The sequence below is a fragment of the Meleagris gallopavo genome, chromosome 4 (genome assembly GCF_905368555.1).
Source record: "Meleagris gallopavo chromosome 4, MGAL_WU_HG_1.1, whole genome shotgun sequence".
Classification (NCBI taxonomy): Eukaryota; Metazoa; Chordata; class Aves; order Galliformes; family Phasianidae; genus Meleagris; species Meleagris gallopavo.
The window spans coordinates 17,178,002-17,197,222 of NC_139407.1; the positions used below are offsets into that span (position 1 = coordinate 17,178,002).

At 36.2% G+C, this 19,221-nt stretch overlaps 1 protein-coding gene across 2 annotated transcripts in view; it reads left to right on the top strand.

Moving 5' to 3' along the window:
• The window catches only part of SMARCAD1 (SNF2 related chromatin remodeling ATPase with DExD box 1), a 42,714-nt gene that overhangs the window by 15,683 nt on the left and 7,810 nt on the right, over positions 1–19,221 (top strand). For both annotated transcript variants that reach the window (XM_010709818.4, XM_010709819.4), the window contains exons 6-17: positions 2,364–2,452; positions 3,982–4,071; positions 4,548–4,632; positions 6,407–6,801; positions 11,476–11,678; positions 13,361–13,451; positions 14,602–14,701; positions 16,307–16,366; positions 16,576–16,651; positions 17,237–17,372; positions 18,334–18,471; positions 18,760–18,855. In XM_010709818.4, coding sequence (XP_010708120.2) covers positions 2,364–2,452; positions 3,982–4,071; positions 4,548–4,632; positions 6,407–6,801; positions 11,476–11,678; positions 13,361–13,451; positions 14,602–14,701; positions 16,307–16,366; positions 16,576–16,651; positions 17,237–17,372; positions 18,334–18,471; positions 18,760–18,855 — 1,559 coding nt within the window. The remainder of the gene's footprint in view (positions 1–2,363; positions 2,453–3,981; positions 4,072–4,547; positions 4,633–6,406; positions 6,802–11,475; positions 11,679–13,360; positions 13,452–14,601; positions 14,702–16,306; positions 16,367–16,575; positions 16,652–17,236; positions 17,373–18,333; positions 18,472–18,759; positions 18,856–19,221) is intronic.

A 19,221-nucleotide genomic window follows, 5' to 3' on the forward strand; every position in this document is an offset into this window, starting at 1 on the left:
GTTAGTCTGTGTGCTGCTTCACATGCTTTCAGTGTGAAAGCCCACAGAAGAATCTTGGCAACAAAATTCTCTTCAATCACAGCTGTTACATAAAAAATATTTAGTTAAGAATGAGCATGCCTGAAAATGATGGTATAAATCATCTCATTTTGGATATTATTTTTTTTTAAGTGGAGACACTATTGAACATCTGCTTATCCATGTCGATTTATGATTTACTTGTTATGAAGTGTTGACTAGGTGAGAAGTGAGGGACAAGATCAAGTCCAGGCCCCATGCACTCTGCTTCCATTCTAAGGATGATTCATGTCTAGCAGTCACAGGAATTCTTCATCCCTTCAGTTCTATGCTTCCTTAGCCTAAGAAACAATTATTATTATGTATTTGTAGCTTACAAAGTGTATCTCTTCATTTACAACTGAACAATAATTTTCTGTAGTTAGTTTTGGAGGTCCACAGAAGGATTTCTACATAATTTTACGTTGATGGATTCCTGAGGTCATGGTTATTCATGGTTATTCCTCCACTGTGGCTTAATTGTCACTAAAACTGCTCTTAATCAGTTTTATATATTTATTTTTCCTCCAAAGACCAATACTCATTCAGCTATTTACTTCAAAGGAGAATGGTCTCAGAAATACCCTAATGTGGAGTCCGTGTGTTTTTAGGGCTGAGAGAATTGCATGGGTCCCTGTTTGTGTCTGCAGTTAACCACTTTGAATACAGTTCTGATTGATCTTCAACAGTTACAGCTCCTTAAATTTTTAGCAACAGCAACCTGGCAGCCCCTAGCCTTGACATAAGACGAGGCTAAGATACATTTGAGTCTTAAGCTACTAGTGTTTTTTTTCCTGGCTGCATTGTTTAAATGAACATCTTGGACAGAGAAGTGAAATGCATTGTTCTTTGAATGCTGAAGGAGAACTATCTTCTTCTCCACCAACATGTTTGCAGGATTCTTTTTGAGCTGTGCATCTTCTGTATGTCTGTATTGATCTACAGAACACTATGCTGTGGAAAATCTCACTAATAGATACCTTGATCTTGCTAGGTACTTCATTTATTGAAGATTCAGTTACTGCTGATGCTTTGCTTCTGTTTCTTTGAGAAATGTTAATTTTTTTAGTCTATATACTGTGTCTCTTTCTCATCAGAGAGAGTGAACGACTCTATTAGAAAACTTATAGGAAAGTATTTTCAGACAAAAAAGTGTGTTTGTACAAATAAATAGATATTTTGTTTTTCACAACTAAAACTATTTTGACGTTCCAGATAGTCTTAAGGGTTTGAAAGCAAGTGTGCTGTGTGTGTGTGTGTGTGTGTGCGCGTGTGTGTCAGATCAGCTCTGCTTGTTTGCTGACTGTCTGTCCTTTGGCTGTCTGGGAGGTGGGAGGGGAGGTTCGCTGCAGATGCTGATGTAAGACATCAGAGCTCTGTTGGTAATCTTCCAAAAAGATTGACTGCCAGTAATAAATCAGATCATCAACTAGGAATTTTAAAAATATTTTGGGCTATAGTAAAAAGGGAGCATTCATCCAGTAACAGTTGTAGCTTCAGCCAAAGCTAATGTGGAGAAGCAGCGATAATGTGTTTTTTAACTTCATGAGCTGTGCACAGTGGCAACTGAAAATGCACCTGACTGGACAGATCTTAATGCTAAGATGATGATCTCTGATAATCACCCAGGCCCAAAGATATTCAGAAAGTTCTGACTCACATGAGCTAATCATAGGTAATTTAATGCTCATTGATAATTAGTTATCTCTGACTTACTATGCGTAGTTTACTTTCAAAGGCTTTGATTTAATGTTGAAAACTTCTTGATAATAACTGGTGAACATTGGAGCCAAAAATCAGTCATCAGCACTTCCAGGTGGGGAGTGATGTAAATATTCTAACTCGCAGTTGGATTTTAGCCTTGCTTAAGTACTAACTTTCCAATAGCGTGCAGCTTAAATAGGATTATCTTTTATTGTGAAAACTACTCCTGCTTAAAAGACAGCGAGCATCTTTATTCAACTCCCGCATAACATGCTTGGCAATTAGAAGGAAAAAAGCAAACACAAAAATCCAAAGCCCTTTCTTCCACATAAGACAAAGCTGCTTGTTTAACTGCTAAAGTACTGCAGAAAATGTGAGGATACATGTGTGAATAAATTTATTTTTAGTAGTTGCTTTGCTTGGAATTTCTGAATATGTATGGACTGTAGTAAGAAGCTATTACAGAAGACTAGTAAAAATATGCTGTTAACAAGTAGCTACTACAGCAGTTGTTTGAATGATCCTATTTATATATGATAGTAATTAAAAGTAATACTTACAATGAAAGTAATTTCCATTTTTTTTTTACTTCCATTTTAAAGCTGCCTCTCGTAAAAGGAGACTAAATGATTCTCACATAAATGGCAAAGATAGTGATGAGCATATGACAAAAAAACCAAAAGCTGATTATGTAAGTATTGTTTTTTATGTTTCAGCACTATGAAGTAAGTGGAGCTGCCTGACTTGTATCACTGACAATTGTGCCATGAAGTTGCTATGTGTTATCAGGAAATCCTATCAAATTCAAATCTTGCCCTCTGGATGAGTTTTCTGCTTCATCGTTTTTGGCAATGCCAAAAGTTACTTGTTTTAATCTTCAGTGTATGTGCCATGCTATTGCTTTCGTGGCTGAACTTGATGTACATCAGTGGGAGTTTAAAACTATAAGGCAACTTGCCTCATCAGATCGTTCCTTATTTTTCCTCAAATAGATGGAGTTCAACATCTGGTGTTACTGTTACCCTATGTTGTAGGAGTGATTGAATCATAGAATCATTTTGGTTAGGAAAGAACAATGGCTTACAGAAAAGAATGAATTGGTTATGTTAAAAGTAATGGTTACTTTGAGCTGTGCTTGTAAATAGGAACTGTGTAAATGATTCTGGCACATTCAGTTTGGTATTACAATCCTACAGTACTATCATTAGATCATTGATGCGTTGTTGGAAAACATGGAAAATATTTGAGAATGGGGATTTTACAGTATGGAATGGAGGCTGTATGGAGAATGAATAATTATCTCTGCGTTGAAATGTAACTAAATTTTGTCTTCCATCAGAATAAAACAGAGCGCTCCAAATTTTTGTGCTGACCATAGCTCTACCCTTATTAATACCGTAGGTTCAGTGAGGGTAGGAACTATGTCCTTTGTCACTTGGAGTAATTTTGGGTGATCTGGTTTATGTTCTTTCATCAAATAGCGTAATTCAGCTAAGTAAATATGTATCAGACATGCTGGCATTTCTGCTGTAGGTATGTAGATTGGTAAACACTTTGCAGTCATGGAAGACACTTGCATAATTCTTTGTACTGAGTACATAACAGAACAGCTTGTGGCATAACAGAAGCTTTGGCACTTGTTCATAAGAAACCTCCCTTTTATTTCCCAATTTACAGTAGCTGTTAGTGAAGCTAACATAGATGAAAACTTATTGCCAGGTTTTTGTGTGACTTGATGGCTCCGGTACACAGATTTTGTAAATTGGTTTTTATATATAGATCTTCATATAAACACTCTGATTGACACATCTATAGATTCTGGTGGGTTAAATACAACAGTCATTTAAGGTAGTTTACTAACTGTATACCTCTTGAATGTTAACACTGCTGCCTCTTGCCTTAAGTGTCATGTGGAATCACTGCTAACTATACTTTGCATTTTAAACAAATACAAGCTAGGTGCTTTAAATTATTTTTGTTTTGGTATTCAGCTTTTCATGGTACATGCTAACCAAGTAAAGAATGCCAGTTTGTCGTGACCAAAGACTTTCTACGCTCTTGAAAGCTTTAGCCTTGAGTATTGTTTATGTATGAGAAATCATTTCTGCAACTTGGATTTGCCTTAAGTGCTTTTGTCATTTAGAGTGGCTTGTTAAAGGTAAGCAATATTGGTTCGGTTTGATTTTTCTGTTTTTTTGTTTGTTTGTTTGTTTTAAATAGCTGGATGGGTCAAAGTCTGAAATGCAATGGGAGAAGCAAGAGATGCTTGTAGAGAAGCTGCAAAACACATTCCCTAGCATGGATAAGGAGGTGAGTTTGTCTCCTGGTGGCAAATCAGCTTTTGATATTTGAAGAACACTGTATCTGTTCTTCAAGTCCAAATGAAACAATCCTTGCAGCAGCCGCACTCTCAGGTGGAGCCTGGGGTAGGAACTCTACACTGTTAGTGCTTTTGGAATGTATTTTGCCCTGAAGTGAGAGCTGGAGATAATCAAGGCTAAATGGTACTTTTTGTCTTAGTATTTTGGTCCTGTTGGCAAGCCTGGCTTGCTTGTTTCTAGCCTTCCAAAAAATGGAGTGCAGGTCTGTGTAAAATGAGGGTATAAAAATAAACCAAAAGGCTTTCTACTTTTGATTTCTTCTCTTTAGAATCCTCACACTTACGGGGGTGGGGGTGGTTATTTGCTTTCTGCAATTGAAAGTAAGTGTTGGTGCCTCAATGTCACTCTATATAGAAATCCACTGTCTGGTTACCTTATCATAAAGCAAAATTTCTTGTTTTCTAGGAACTGAGAGATGTACTTCGGGAACATAACTGGGTGCTTCATGAAGCACAAGAGGCCCTGAGAGTTTTTGCAGGAGACAATGATGGTAAAGACAGGTTTATAATCCATTTTATCCCAAGATAAAGCAAACAGGCTTGCACTGTAAATCTTTTCTCATGTCCAGCAGTAATGACCCCGGCTGCACTACATCTTGAAACTTGAATTGATATTTAAAAATAGTACTGCAGGGAGGAGAGTAGAGGTAAAAGAAGGAAACTGGATATTTCTCTACATTTCAGTATCTTTTTTTTTTTTTTTTAACGTTTTTCTCTATAAATGTAGAGGTTAGTATCTTTGCCTTGCTAATACAGATTTACTTATGAGTTTGCAATTACCTATATCATAAAATATATTCTGAAATGTATTAAAGCTGTCAGTTGTTCCCATCCTGCTTGCTGGCTTTTTCTTTTAACTTGAGTAATTTGTTAATCAGTAATTGCCAATACTTGCATCCTTTTAAAATATACTGTAGTGTAAAAATATATATGTGCATAGATTTATAACAATAATTATATTATTTTAATTATTATTTAAATTAAACAATAATTATATTGTTAAAGTAATATTATATATGTATTAAGTAATTTAATGCCTTAAATTATTTAACACATACCAGCTTTTATTATTTATTATAATGCATACCAGTTCTTTAATTGTGGTGCAGAGCAAAATCTATAACCCCAGGAAGATCTGTGCATAAGACCTTAAATACTATTTATTGAGTTGATAACTTCGGTGTTTCACAGCTGTCAGAAATGCATACGTTTTGCTATATCAGTTCCTTCAGTATTCTTGGGATTAGGATTATATTCTTAATTCGTTCAAGAGGAGGGAGTGCTATCAGCATGCAAAAGTTGGTTCCTTACCTTCTCAATAATCAGAAGAAAAAGCTTGGGGATTGGAGTGACTCAGTAGAAAGCTGGCACTGGGCAGAAGAGAAAGCAATGCATGTGACGTGCAAGGAGGGGGGGAAGCCCACAGCATACAAATCCTTCTGAAAATGTTTTCTTAGAGCTAAATAATTTGTATTTTAGTTCAAGATAGTAGAGGAGTTGTAGTTGACAATAGTTGTTCTTCCAGTTTTTTTAACAGTTGTGTGTTTTTTTCTTATCCCATCTTTAATGCTGTACTGAGGTGCAATAAAATGGAAAAGAATTTTTATTTCTGTGTATGAAAGTAGGCTTATTTACTCACCTCAGCAGAACTCATTTATTGGCAGTTGGGCAGAGTGGGACCAGTGTCTCATTCTAGCAATGTTACCAGAACTCTTAAACTTATAGGAGGCTGCTACTTTTCTGAAAGAGTGGCCAAGCACTAGAATGGGCTGCCCAGGGAGGTGGTGGAGTCACTGACCCTGGAGGTATTCAAGGAATGGTTGGATTTCATGTTGAGGGACATGGTTTAGTGAGTACTATTGGTGATAGGTGGATGGTTGGGCTGGATGATCTTGAAGGCCTTTTCCAACCTTGCTGATTCTCTGATTCTTACCTCACAGCTTCTGCAGCTCACACATATGACATCTTGTTGCTCATTTGTATTCTAAGATAGTTTTTTTAAAAAACATTATAATATTTGAGCAGTGTAAAAATTAAGTGTTCACCTAATCATAGTTGATATTGTTCATGTTTCAAACAGGATGGAATGGTATTTACTGCTCTTTTTCTTCTTTTGGTAAGACTTCTTGTTGAGGCATTGTGTGTTGATATGAAAAACAGCTTTAATATTTTAATGCGAAATTTTATTTTGGAAGAACATGGAGTCTTTATTTGCCCTTAACCAATATGTGCTGACTTGTTGCCTTCTCTATATCACTTCTGTAGGTGTGGAATATCCTTCTCAAAGTGAAGTTTCTGACTGGACAGAAGTATCTGCAAATAGCAGAAGTGATAAGAAGAAGAAAGTGCAGCAGAAACGGAAATTTTCTGGGAAAGAGCAGAACTGCCTTAGGAAAAAGCATAAAGCCAAAGCAAATGTTTGGAGCACTAAAACAGAAGTACAAGACTCAGAGGATGAGTCAGCTGCTGAAGATGGCGGTAGCTCTCTTGACGAGGACTATGGCAGTGGTGATGAAGTGGTAGAAAGTGTATACAAAAGTAAAATCCTAAGCTTCCTGCAAGATGCTTCTCCAAGTGAACTCACTATGATTCCCCAGTGTTCTGAGAAAAAGGTTCAGAAGATAATAGCGCTCCGGCCCTTTAATAGTTGGGAAGCTCTGGTAAGTCTGCATTCTTGTTTTAACGTCCCCAGCATGCCTAGAGTCAAGGTGTCTTAGGTCTAGAGAGGCATAGATGGGTGGCCTTAGCCTGATTAGGCTAAAATGCTATGTTCATTGTAAGCCAATAGCATTTCAAACAGTGTCATATGACCTAATTTTGAATGAATTAAGGGGTGATTTTGCTGAAAAACTCAAGCTGATTGGCTGACATTACTGCCACTCACTTTTTAGCATAGAAACTTGGTTGATTTCACTGCAGTAGAAGAAATTAGAGCTTTCATTTAGGAAGGAGGTGTTTACTAGCCTGTTCTGAGCTGCTTTAGCTGAAAACCCATGAATAAGATGAGAATGTGGCACAACTTTTACTGCAGCCTCCTGAAGGGTAGCTCCATTACTTAAGATACCAGCATGATTATTTTTAGTCTCATGCAAGAAGCAGTTGTCGTCTCTCTTTTGCTCTTTTTTTTTTTTTTTTATTATTATTCTACTGCAGCTTAGTTTCTAGCATGGTTTTGCTGGCTAAGCAGTGCAGCCATTTTTTTTAGTGGAGGAAACTGCTGTGTTTTTATTAATAAAGGTAAAGCATCAGAAGGATAAATCACAATCCACAAAAGAAGGGAAAGCAGTAGCGTTTGGTAAGTAGATTATCTATTGTCACTGGGATGTTACTTTGAAATGTTTCCCATGGGTTGCTTGTTGCCTTCAACTTTGATGCATTTCAGTTAACTACAAGACATCAGACCAGATAGAAGCAATGTTTTAAAAGGAAATCTGGAGTGCTTTACAGCAGACTGTCTTGGTTAAGTTATTAGTGCTTTGGATTTTAAGGCAATAACTCTGTGTAGGCCCTCTTAAAGAGTAACTGATATGTTTTTTTTTTCATCAGTAAGTGTTCTGAAACCACTCCTATCGATGTATACAAGATGTGCTTGTATTGTTTTAAGAGTAGAATAGGATTTCATCAATATTCCTAAAACAATAACGTATTATTTGGTGCGTGAACTGTCTTACCACAGAACGGTAAGGGTTGATAAAGAAACTTTTAAGAAAACAAAATCATGTTTGTACGTTATGTTGCAAAAGGGGGAGATAAGAGAAGGTTCTTCGGAAAAAAAAAAGAGAGGTACAGATATTTTGCAAAAGAAATCCGTTTTGCCTCAAGCCTTTGGCTTCTTACAGAACATCTGTCATATGGCAATTCCTTTCTAAACTTGTTGGGTTTTGCCTGAGCTTAATTCTCTGCAGAAATATTTGCTACAGGGCTGTTCTCTTTTTCTCTGTGTAAAATATGTAACAGAAAAATTGTATGGGCCTGTTTGTGTTCAAAATCTTTTTTTCCTAAAGGTTGCTGCTGTCAGCAGCTACATGTTTATGTAGTATTGTGGATACTTGCCTGGAGTAGAAATGATTTGCAGCAGATTTGTAGCAGATGTTTAATGTCAGTGTTACTTAATTTTTTATAATGATCTAGTAGCCCAGTGGCCCAGCGTTTTTGTGGGTTTTTTTTTTTTGCTCTACACAATCATGGAGTGGTAGAATAATGTAGAGAGTTGGTTGTTTTTGTGTTTAAAGAAGTTGGCTTATTTTTAAGGTGTTTTGTTTTTTTTTTCCCTTTAATATGAAGGTACCTGAAGCTTTTACTTTTGTAACAACTTTATAAAGAACTAGATGATGTCACTGTTCTTCAGCAGAACTGAGAAAGATCTTAGAGCTCTCAACTGAGGTGAAGATTGACAGCATTAACAGGAAGGCCTACCTCTCCATAAATTAAATGGCTTCTTCCAGGAAATCTTAAAATAGAATACCATATTCTTTCTAGCCAAAACTTTTAAGTTGCACTAAGGCTGTTACTTATTCAGATGGTTTTAAAGTTTTCAGATGGATTTCAAACTTACAGAATCAGTGAAAATTCTTGGAATTGCTTAACTGTGTTTTTGAGTGGATTTTGAAAGCAGATGTTAAACTGGATTTGGTGATACTGCTTAGGTATTTCCTTGGGGCTTTAGCTATCTGCTTCTTCATTTGTAGATCAGTCGCTCTCTGGACAAGTACTTGTGACCTCCTGTTGAATACACTGTGTACTTAAATAGAGTAGGTAGTAGCATCATACATTGGGATACATGATCCTAAAAAACACGTGTTTGAGTCTTCTGGTACTTGTCTTCACAGAAGATCACAAGAAGTAGAACGAAGACAAAATATGGATTTAGAGTTAAAGGACTGTGAAGCTGAAATTAGTGATGTTGAGGAGCCGGTAGCTGTGCATCTCCTGTGATGAGAATTGGGGGTATAATGCAAGAGGAGCAGATGGGTTATGGGATAGACAAGCTGAATGGCTGTCAGCAGAAAGAGGACTTGTGGGAACTGGGAGCAAAGAGAGGGAGGAGTATTGAGAAATGTTGGCAGCCACTGGAGAGCTGCTCAATGTGGCTCCTGTCACAGTAGTATACTACTGCGTGGTTTGCTTTTTTTTTTTTCTTTTTTAAATGGTGGCACTTATGAGCACCAGTGCCTTCCCTCCTTTCCCTTATTCTAAAAAACTTGTTGATGATGAATTATTTTGCGTCCTCTTCTCAAACTGGACAATATTGGAAACGAGCTCTGCTGTTTCCTCAGAAAATAAGTTGTGAACTGCAATCGTGTAACCAAAACACGCGTATGGTATCAAGTGTTGGAGTGAGAGAGGGACAAAGAATATACGCAACATTAGTTAAAAAGTTTGGAAAAAGCTGAGCTGAGCTTGCTGGGTTCTTGGGGGCTTGGTGTTTCTTGTTCTGTTGTGTACTTCAGTGCTTGAGACATTGGAACAGGTTGCCCAGTGAGTTTGTGGATGCTCCCTCCCTGGATGTGTTCAAGGCCAGGCTGGATGGGGCTTTGAGCAACCTGGTCTATGGGACATGTCCCTGCCTATAGCAGAGGGGTAGGAGCTTGAGGATCTTAAGGGTCTTTTCCAACCCAAACATTCTGTGATTCATTTTTGTTGTTACCTCTCATTACTCTCAATCACAGTGGTATTGTTGAATCACAAAGCAAGCCATCTCTTTTGATATTAAAGACCTCATGTGAATTAAATGATGCCTGCATCTTTCAAAAGAAAACAACAACAACAACAACAACAAAAACAACACCTGAAAATGCTTAAGGAGTTAATGGAGGTTAAACACAAAACACTATGTGGAAGTATAGGCATAGTGTATATAGTTTGTTTCTCTGTTTTAGTTCTTACTTTCCCTAAAAAGACAGGCTTGTCTATTGCATTCTGTACACTGCAATACTGGATGATCTAGGACCCACTAAGAGATGAGAGCTCCAGCTGTATTGTCATTTTTCATTCTGCTTGATTACATTTGTAAACTCTTACAAAACTCAAACTAGCAAAAAAAAAGTGTATACAAATCCATAAATCTTCCACAAGAAGAAACTGAGTGGAAACAGTAAATGTGTCAGGTTAGAAATAGACACTGCTAAAAATAGAGCTGGGGTTTGTTTGTCAAGGATGAGGCTAAGCAGTAGTGGAATCCTGAATCACCTTTAAATGTACTAGAGTAAACTGGAGCAGGCTGTCAGTGTGGTGTTACTCGGACTTTGGCTCGACTCTCCTGCAGGATGTTTCCTCAAGCCTGCTATGGAAGATTGTATCTGTAATAGCCTCAGAGTTTTGGACCTCTTTTGAAAAATTCATGGAGTTACAGGAGTGAGAGCCTCTGGTAATGCAGAGGCCATCCATGAATCTACGTGTGTTCTGAGTGACAGCACAACTCTGTTTTTCCACATGAAAATCAGTGGCTAGAGTGTTTCTTGTTGTAACTTGGAGATGAATGTTAATATGCTGACATGAAGTAATTCAACTTTTTTTTAATGGCAGATGGCTTCATTCTCCACACATTTATTTATAGATTACAGGATTTATGTTTATGCCAGCTGAAGCTTTAGGCACCAAAACAAATGTTGAAATTTCCTAATCGCCTATTGAAAATGATGTTCTTTGCAACTTCTTATTAAAGAGTGTCTACTTTTTTTTGCCAGTGTTGATATGTTGATATGTGTGCCTTAGCCTGGTTTAACCTATGGATTTTGTTTAAAATAAACAAACAAGAAACCTGGAAACTGTGACTGAGAACTGTCAGTAGAGGGCATCGCTGTCACAGGAGTTTTTTGGAGTCAAAACAAGTACAGTCCAATTTAACTTATTTTGCTCTTTTACTCTGAGGTATTGATCTGTTACTTAATGTGTAATAATTCTGTGATCTTTTTTTCATTTGAGAAAGGAATTCTAGGAGAATCTGTTTAAGTCTTGGGTTAAATTTAACACCTTTTTCTGAACTTTTATCAGGTATCTACATGGACATTAACTCAGATTTAGGAAAAAAAGAGGAGCACAGCCAAAGATAACTAGGGCTGTTCTATATTAATCTTTTGTACACTGTGGGTGGACAGGGATTTGCAGCAGCTACACAAAGCAAAGTGCTTTTGCTCTGGCAATTTTAACTAAAATTAGGGAGAAACTTGCTGAAAGCATCTGATAGTACAGCTTTATAAAGCTTTGTGAACAGAAGGATGATGAGTACAATGCTGAGAGTCGCAAACCAGCATTTGATCTTCTGCTTCCCTTCAGTAGTATTTTTTATCATAGTATTTTATTTATCATAGTATTTTTTTAAATATTTTTTGTAGTTTTCAAAAATAACTAAGACTGCTGGCTTGTCAGAAGACATCGTGTGGAACTGCAAGACCCTGCTGAAGGAGAGAGATGTGGTTCTCAAGCTCATGAATAAATGTGAAGAAATTTCAAATAAACTGACAAAACAAGTAACCAAGATTACTGAAGATGGAGGATGCAAATGGAACATAGAGCAACCCTCCATTCTGAACCAGAGGTATATACATGTATATATATATATATATATATATATTTTTTTTTTTTACGTTTGAAGGAATCTTGGATAATAAGCTGTGTTTGAACTCCAGGATTTTCAGTATTGTTCCCTGTGAAAATGCAACTGTAAGTCTCACTTATCAGGTCTTGAGGATCTACACAGTGATGCATGTGCAGTGCTTGAGGGAATGCAATAAATATTTTTAAGTCCATCAGGAAAGCTGGTGAGGAGGATTGTGGACGCCACACAATAATGCAATGATAAAACAGTTCAGTTTTTTTATGAATGTGGAATTTTGAATGATGGGATCACAAGTTGTTCTGTTTTTCTTTTTGATAAAAAAGCGACAAAACCAAAACCACCATTCTAAAGGGGATCTTATATATCTAGGATGCCAGTGGCAATTAATCTGTAGCTGATAACCTTCACAAGTTTGCTCACTGAGGACCTAAGTCAAGAGGCAGATGTGCAAAATGATTTCAAACTCTGTATTCAGTGGGAGCGTGTCATGCAAAAGCTCCAGTGCTTCTGCATAAGGTTTACTGATTCTGAAGAAAGTACACAGAGGCAAGTTAGTATTCATCAGTTTAGTAGAAAGGTGTTCACATTACTGGGGGCAGCCAGCTGGGAAAGTCTCCCCCAGGTCTTCATTACTGGTGGCAGCTGGCTTGCAGAGTGTTTGCCCTGGGGATTCCCCCAGCAGATACCAGTGGCACCCAGCCAGTAAGGTTTCCACACAACCTCTTAGTACTGCAGCCGTATATGTAACAGTGGGAGACGATAAAACATTGTGGATTGGGTTAAGTTAGGTCATTCACAGAAAGCAAGGATACCTGGTTGCAGCTACAGAGCAGTTTCTTATGAGCAAATTTCTTCTAGCTACACGCAGAAGCTGGAGGCAGTTTACTTGTGTTCTCAATCTAAAATCAGCCCTCTCTCACAGGCTAGTTGTCTGTTCAGGCCATGATCTGTATTTTTCCATTTATGGATGCAGGGGCATTTGCTGAAGGGGAGAATTTATTTTAGGCACATAAATTGGTAATAAGCTCCAAGAGGGTATTAGAAAAGAGAGCAGAGTTGAGGAGGGATGGCAGTGGGGAGCCGGGAGGAGAATGGGATAAGGCATGTTATCATAATGGTTAGGAGGTATAGAGGTGAAATGGAAATGGCCAGCGTAGTACCTGAATGAAACTTAGAAGGATGAATGGTAAATGGCAAAATAATTTTCTTTTGTGTCAAAACAGAATAGGGGGAACTGGTCAAGAATGCTTTGTGGATTATGTGTGGTTTTTGTTGTTGGTGTCAATATTGTCAATAATATTTAATTCATTGTATATTTTAAAAAATACTGATTGTGTAACTGTTTTTAAGTGGTTATCAATCACTGATTTAAGAGTAAGAAATTTATTGTAATATTCATTTTTGATTGTTCAACATGTATAAGAATTCCAGCACACTACTTCGTTCAGAAATGCTTTCTGATATTCAGCTGACTGATGACATGGAGTTGGAGGTGCATTTTCACTACGCCAGGAGATTTAGAGTGGATTAAAATACAAGCAATGTTAAACATGTTTATCACCTATTGTGATAAACAGAGGTTTGAATTTGTGTTTCATAGATAAAGAAACAAAAGACAGCAACATGGTAAAGCTGATATTCTTCTGTTTTCTTTTTTCAAGTTTGGAACTCAAGCCATACCAGAAGATTGGTTTAAACTGGTTAGCACTTCTTCATAAACATGGACTGAATGGTATTTTGGCTGATGAAATGGTAAATATGAAACTGATTATTTGACAGTTGTTAGAAGTATTGGAGATATCTTAGTCATAATCTGATTTGGACTTCAAAAAAAAAAAAAAAGGAAAACATTTGTTTTAGCTAGTACATTTCAAATCATAAACAAATTCTTCAAACGTTTTTCCATATCTTTTTCAATATCAGTGTCTGCTAAGCTCTTTTTCTCAATTTGAAAGTTCAAGATAAATTGAGATTCATAGATACTGATAATTACAAGTCATATGGTCCTCTGATGTAATTAAACCAATTTTTAACACAACAGATAATTCTTGAACCATTTATTCTTATAGCTTTTCTGTATAATTGCTTTGTGCAATTAAACAGAAAATTAACTCTTTTTGTCCCACACTGAGCTTTAGTGAGCCCATTTGTTCTACCTTTCTCCGTCAGTTTCCAAACTGATAGGTAACAATACAAAAAAAGCAATGCAAGCACTTCCTCCTTCTCCAGAATTTTAACCATCTATTGTCAATCCTACCCCTCATAAGTTTTCTAACAGGATTAAAACCAGGAAATTTTACGGATTTGAGGCTTTGAGTGCTAGTTGCTTTTCATCTTGTGACTTAATGTGAATGAACAGATCAGTTTGCTTCACTAATACTTAGAGAGAGTTTCTTCCATACTTTTCCTGCCAGTAAGCATGACTTCAAGAAAATTTTCTGGTAGCTAAGATTAAAACTTTAAATCCATGGTATAAAAGACAGGTGAGTGAACGTTGGCAGAAATGTAAGTTTATTGCAAACAAATGTGATTTCCATATTAAATCCCACTTCAGAAGTAGCTAGAGTCAGTTGCATGATTGGTTCTTATTGAAAGAAATGATTAGTTTCCAAATGAGCTGTTGTCTGAACTCAGTTTCTTGAAGCTTTGATGAGCTGAACTAAAATGAATAACTTTGTAAATGAAGTAGGTGAATCACTGATGCTCAAATATCGAGCTGAAAAGGCAATTAACTATTACTGAAAGAACTGTCTTCTGAAAATAATGCTGTTTGACAGAATGATTGTTCTGTGCAGATCTGTAGTCGTCAGTTACCACTGATTATGGTGTAATCATCTCAGTAGTATGAAGCTGTTACATTCTGGAGACTAAATTTTGTTTAAATGGATTTGTATTCTTGTAGGGCTTAGGAAAAACAATTCAAGCTATTGCATTTCTGGCCCATATCTACCAAGAGGGTGATAGTGGTCCACATTTGATAGTTGTGCCAGCTTCAACACTGGGTAAGTTGCAAGTCTCAAAGTTACTTGACTTTAAAAAAAGGAAAAGGACAGAAATTGTGGATGAGCTATTAAAATTTGGAAACGATTTAAAGAAAGAAAGCTGTGTTTTCTCACGATGCTTTTCAGCTCCTTAGGGAATTTGAAATGGAATGCAAACTGTAGTGCAAGTATGCTTGTTATAAATTAATTAGACCTTACATGGATTTCTTTAATATATTGTGTGTGATTCACAAAAAATAAAGCTGCTTGTTACAGTTTGAACTTGTTTAGCTAAGTCTTTTATTTATTGAATATTGGCTGAAATTCCGTATCTTCAGGCTGTGCTTAGATTTTTTTTTTTTGCATTCAAAACATTCAGTGCCTTTTTCCTCTTTGATTCATGCAGTATTTTTAAAGCAGATCAAAATTCTAAAATGATGAGGCAAATAGTGTGTTTTAATTTTGTATTTTCATTGTTCAATGAAATAGATCAATTAAAAGTGTAAAGAATATAGTGGAGTGAAATCCTTCGGCAAGGCTGAATTTTAGGATAAACTAGTTCTCTGAAGTTAAATTGGATTTACTGAAATACTATGAAAAATAGAAAGTAGCAATTTTTATTAGGAATAAAATACTGCTCTTAATTTTTGAAGCCAATACATATCTTACACTTCTTCTAACACATGTTTCAGTCAGATCTGTTTGAAAATGCCATTATCAATATGCTTTTAAAACTCACTAGAATCCGTTAGTTTTTTTAAAGTAACTCATAAAAAATGCATATAATTCAAAACCTGAGGTGTGAATGAGGGTGCTTTTATGAAGTGGTATGTAGAGACTCATAAATTGTAGCAGCAACTTTGGCCAAGCTTTTATTATTCAGTGCTCTAAAGCCTGAAAAGTACAATCTGCCAACAACTTCTCAGACTTTTCTGTTGGAGAATCCCATCGTCCCCAGGCTGGGTCCAACCCAGGTATAGGACAGATGGCAATTACCAGAAACCCCCTTTTGCAGTTGTATGTGATGGTTTGAGAATAACACTCATGCACCATGTACAAGGATGTTTGTCTTCAGCCTGGTGACATTTCTGGTGGCTGTTTTGATGTCTGCACACCTGGAAATGGATCGAGTTATGATACTTTGCCAATTCCTAGAGGCATTGTCTTCTGATGAAATGTTTCTAAATGGAAATAGGTGTTAAATGAAGTGATTGCTTTTTGAGGAATTAATTCTTCTGGGGAAGGAATCTGTGAGCAGTTAAGCAATGCGGTAAACACTTATGTTGTTTTAGACCTAGTAAAAACTCTGATTTCAATCGGAGTTTAAAGCATGAGCTATTAGCAGGAGTCATATAGAAAAGGTTTGCTTATGTCAAACTGCTGTTTTTGAATTGCTGAAGAAAGCTTCTGAATCCTTTTGAAGGAAGAGGCTTTGGAATCTGATGGTTGCTTAGCTTCCCTAAACGTTAACGATTTTTCAGCATTTGGAAAGATAATTCTTAACATTTGGGAGAATTTTAAGGTATTTGCTTTAAAGTCAGGCTTTAGTTTTAATGCTGAGATGGTTTTAGAATTATGTAAGGCATAAGAAGAAGTAACTTGGATTTTTTTACTGATATTTTACAGATAACTGGATAAGAGAAGTTAATCTGTGGTGTCCTGAACTGAATGTCCTTTTTTACTATGGTGAGCGATGTCATTTAGAAATTAATCCACTCATACAGTTGGTTGCCTGGTCAGCCTCAGAAAACATTAATTGCTCATAGAAGCATTGTTTTTAGATAATTGTTCTTATACAGGAAAACAGCATTAATTTTGTGTATGTAATCTTGATTTTAGTATGTATTTAGATTTTATATGCATATGTAGTTGTACTCATGTTTTTCATTCCATAGGATCTCAGGAAGATAGGAAACATCTCCGGGCTGACATTAGTAACAGAGCTGTAGAGTTCAATGTCATTGTAACTACGTAAGTACAGTAATAAAAAAGCAAAGGAAATCTAGTTACTGTCTACTGACCTCTAGTGATATAACAAAATTTGATCTCTGCCAGTTGTATTTCACTGAAGGGTGTGAAGCTTTCTTCATTCTTTGTCTGTCTTATTTGGCAAGAGTTAAAGCCTATGGAGATTGCTCTTTGCAATATCACTGAGTGAGGGAGGTGTGAAGTGTGCTTGCCAACGCAATTCATAGAATGAATAACTAACAAGCAATATTTAGAATGTGATGAGATGGAAAAGGAATTTCATCTTCTCCAAGTAATGATAAAAAGGCTTTTATTAATGCTGTAGCAGATAATGTGCATACTTTCTAATAGGTTTGTGTGGATTTTTGGAAAGTGGTATGAAGAGCACTGGCTTATCAAGTAAACTGTAATTATTTGACAATACTAAACTATGTTATGTTTGATTATTTCTAGACAGTTTTACTTAAGGCCCCTGCTGTTCTTTTCTGTTGCTCTTAGAATTATACAGAATGTAATTTAGTTGTGGGAGCACTACCTTCATGTTAAGTTTACATTTAATGTTTCTTTTGTAATTTATTCCTCTGACAGGTATAACTGTGCAATTAGCAGCTCAGATGATCGAAGTCTATTTCGCAAGGTGAAACTTAACTATGCAATTTTTGATGAAGGTCATATGCTCAAGAACATGAGCTCTGTACGCTACCAGCAGCTTATGAGAATTAATGTAAGAGACTTAGTTGGTGGGAGGATGGGGTTTTTTTCTATGTTATCCTTATGGAGGGAAGGAGTTTATATGCACATCATATTTCAGAAACTACGCTATGCAGGTGGACATAAGTTGTGGTGTAGTTTTAGGAGTTTATCCTGTGTTGTGATCTCTTTCAAGGGGATGAGTTTCCTATGAGATGTAGTTGGATTCTTACAGCATTGGTACAATTAGGATAGTGGTTCAGTTTCAGTGTTAAGCAGCTTTCCAGTCTTTACTCGCAGTAAAGATGGTAAAATTGCTGTTCTGAAAACTAAAACAATTTGTGCTGGAATATTCTAGTATTTAAGGATGTATTCTGATAGGTCTGTACTAAAAAAAGCTAACCAACTTTGAAATAGCTTTTTCTTGAAGTTTGTAGCCTATTCAATGTCATTTTAAAAGATAAATTTGAAATAAGAAGTAATATACTTATGATCACTTAACTTATTACAACTTATTTTTCAATATTTTCACTAAAACCATTTTTAGGAAGTTGATGTTTAAGCCGTTAAATTGTGGCTTGTACTTGCAGTTGAAAACTTGTGTGTAAAGTACTCTTTTACCTTAGAAAAAAGAAAATAGGTAGGCAACAGTTACTGCATTAATTTTAATTAGGGGGGAAAAAAAAAAACAACCCACCCAAAACACAATACAGACAGGGAGGATTGTCTTAGATCTGGGCTAAGCTTTTTGAGTAGTCTTACACTGATCTAAGATCAGCTTTGCACAGATCCAAAAGCATTTTCTTTTACTTCCCCCAATCAATTATTTCATAAGACTTAACTATATTTAAAATTTAAATAGTTGTAGTTTAAATCAAGTTCACGTCAGTTCTCAGTGAGTAGTATTTCACTTTCCAGTATTAGTTTTTAACACATTCAACTAGTATTTCTCACTAGTGTTTGTTTTTTTGTTTTTTTTTAATTTGGACAAATAGGCAAAGCATCGCTTACTGCTAACAGGAACTCCAGTTCAGAATAACCTGTTGGAGTTGATGTCTCTCTTGAATTTTGTTATGCCACATATGTTCAGTAGCAGCACAAGTGAAATCCGAAGGATGTTCTCTTCAAAAACAGTGAGTGTTGTATATTCTTTCATTGAAACTAACTTTTTTACTATATCACTGCTGCTACCACTTGCTTATTGGTACCTTGTAGAAACAGGTAGTGAAAATCTAGAAAATGAAACAGTAAAATAAACTATTTTAAGTAAACATATACCATAATAGGATGTCTCAGAGTGCTAACTGTCCTGTTATGTCTGCCTCTTCTGGTTGAGTTCTCCATCAGCTTAGAAATTTTAGGATGTGGTGTTATTGCTGGAAACTTCACCCTGTAATTGAATTCTTGCAATATTTCCATAGAAGACTGCTGAAGAACAAAGCACATATGAAAAGGAAAGGATTGCACATGCAAAGCAGATAATAAAACCATTCATCTTGAGAAGAGTAAAAGATGAGGTAATTATTTATTTTTAAAATAATGGTTCCTTGGTATCAGAAAATCTCATAATCTTTGAGGCTTGTGGAATTTAATGTCAAGTTTCATCAGTGCTAATTTTACGTTTCTCTAGGAGGAACAAGAATCTTGTTTCTCTTCATCTTGAAGTTTGCAAGAATATGAGATGCTGTGGTAGTTTTGGATTTCAATGCTCAGTATTTAATGAAGCTAGGAATTTTAGTTAGTAATGATCATTGAAAGATTATCTGGTGCACTAAGGAGACATCAAGAGATTTCATTGTCTATTCTGAAAATTCCACTTGTTTGCATCCATTAGCACATGTCTAAGGCTACTCTATAGGGACTGGACTTGCCCCTTGCAGTGG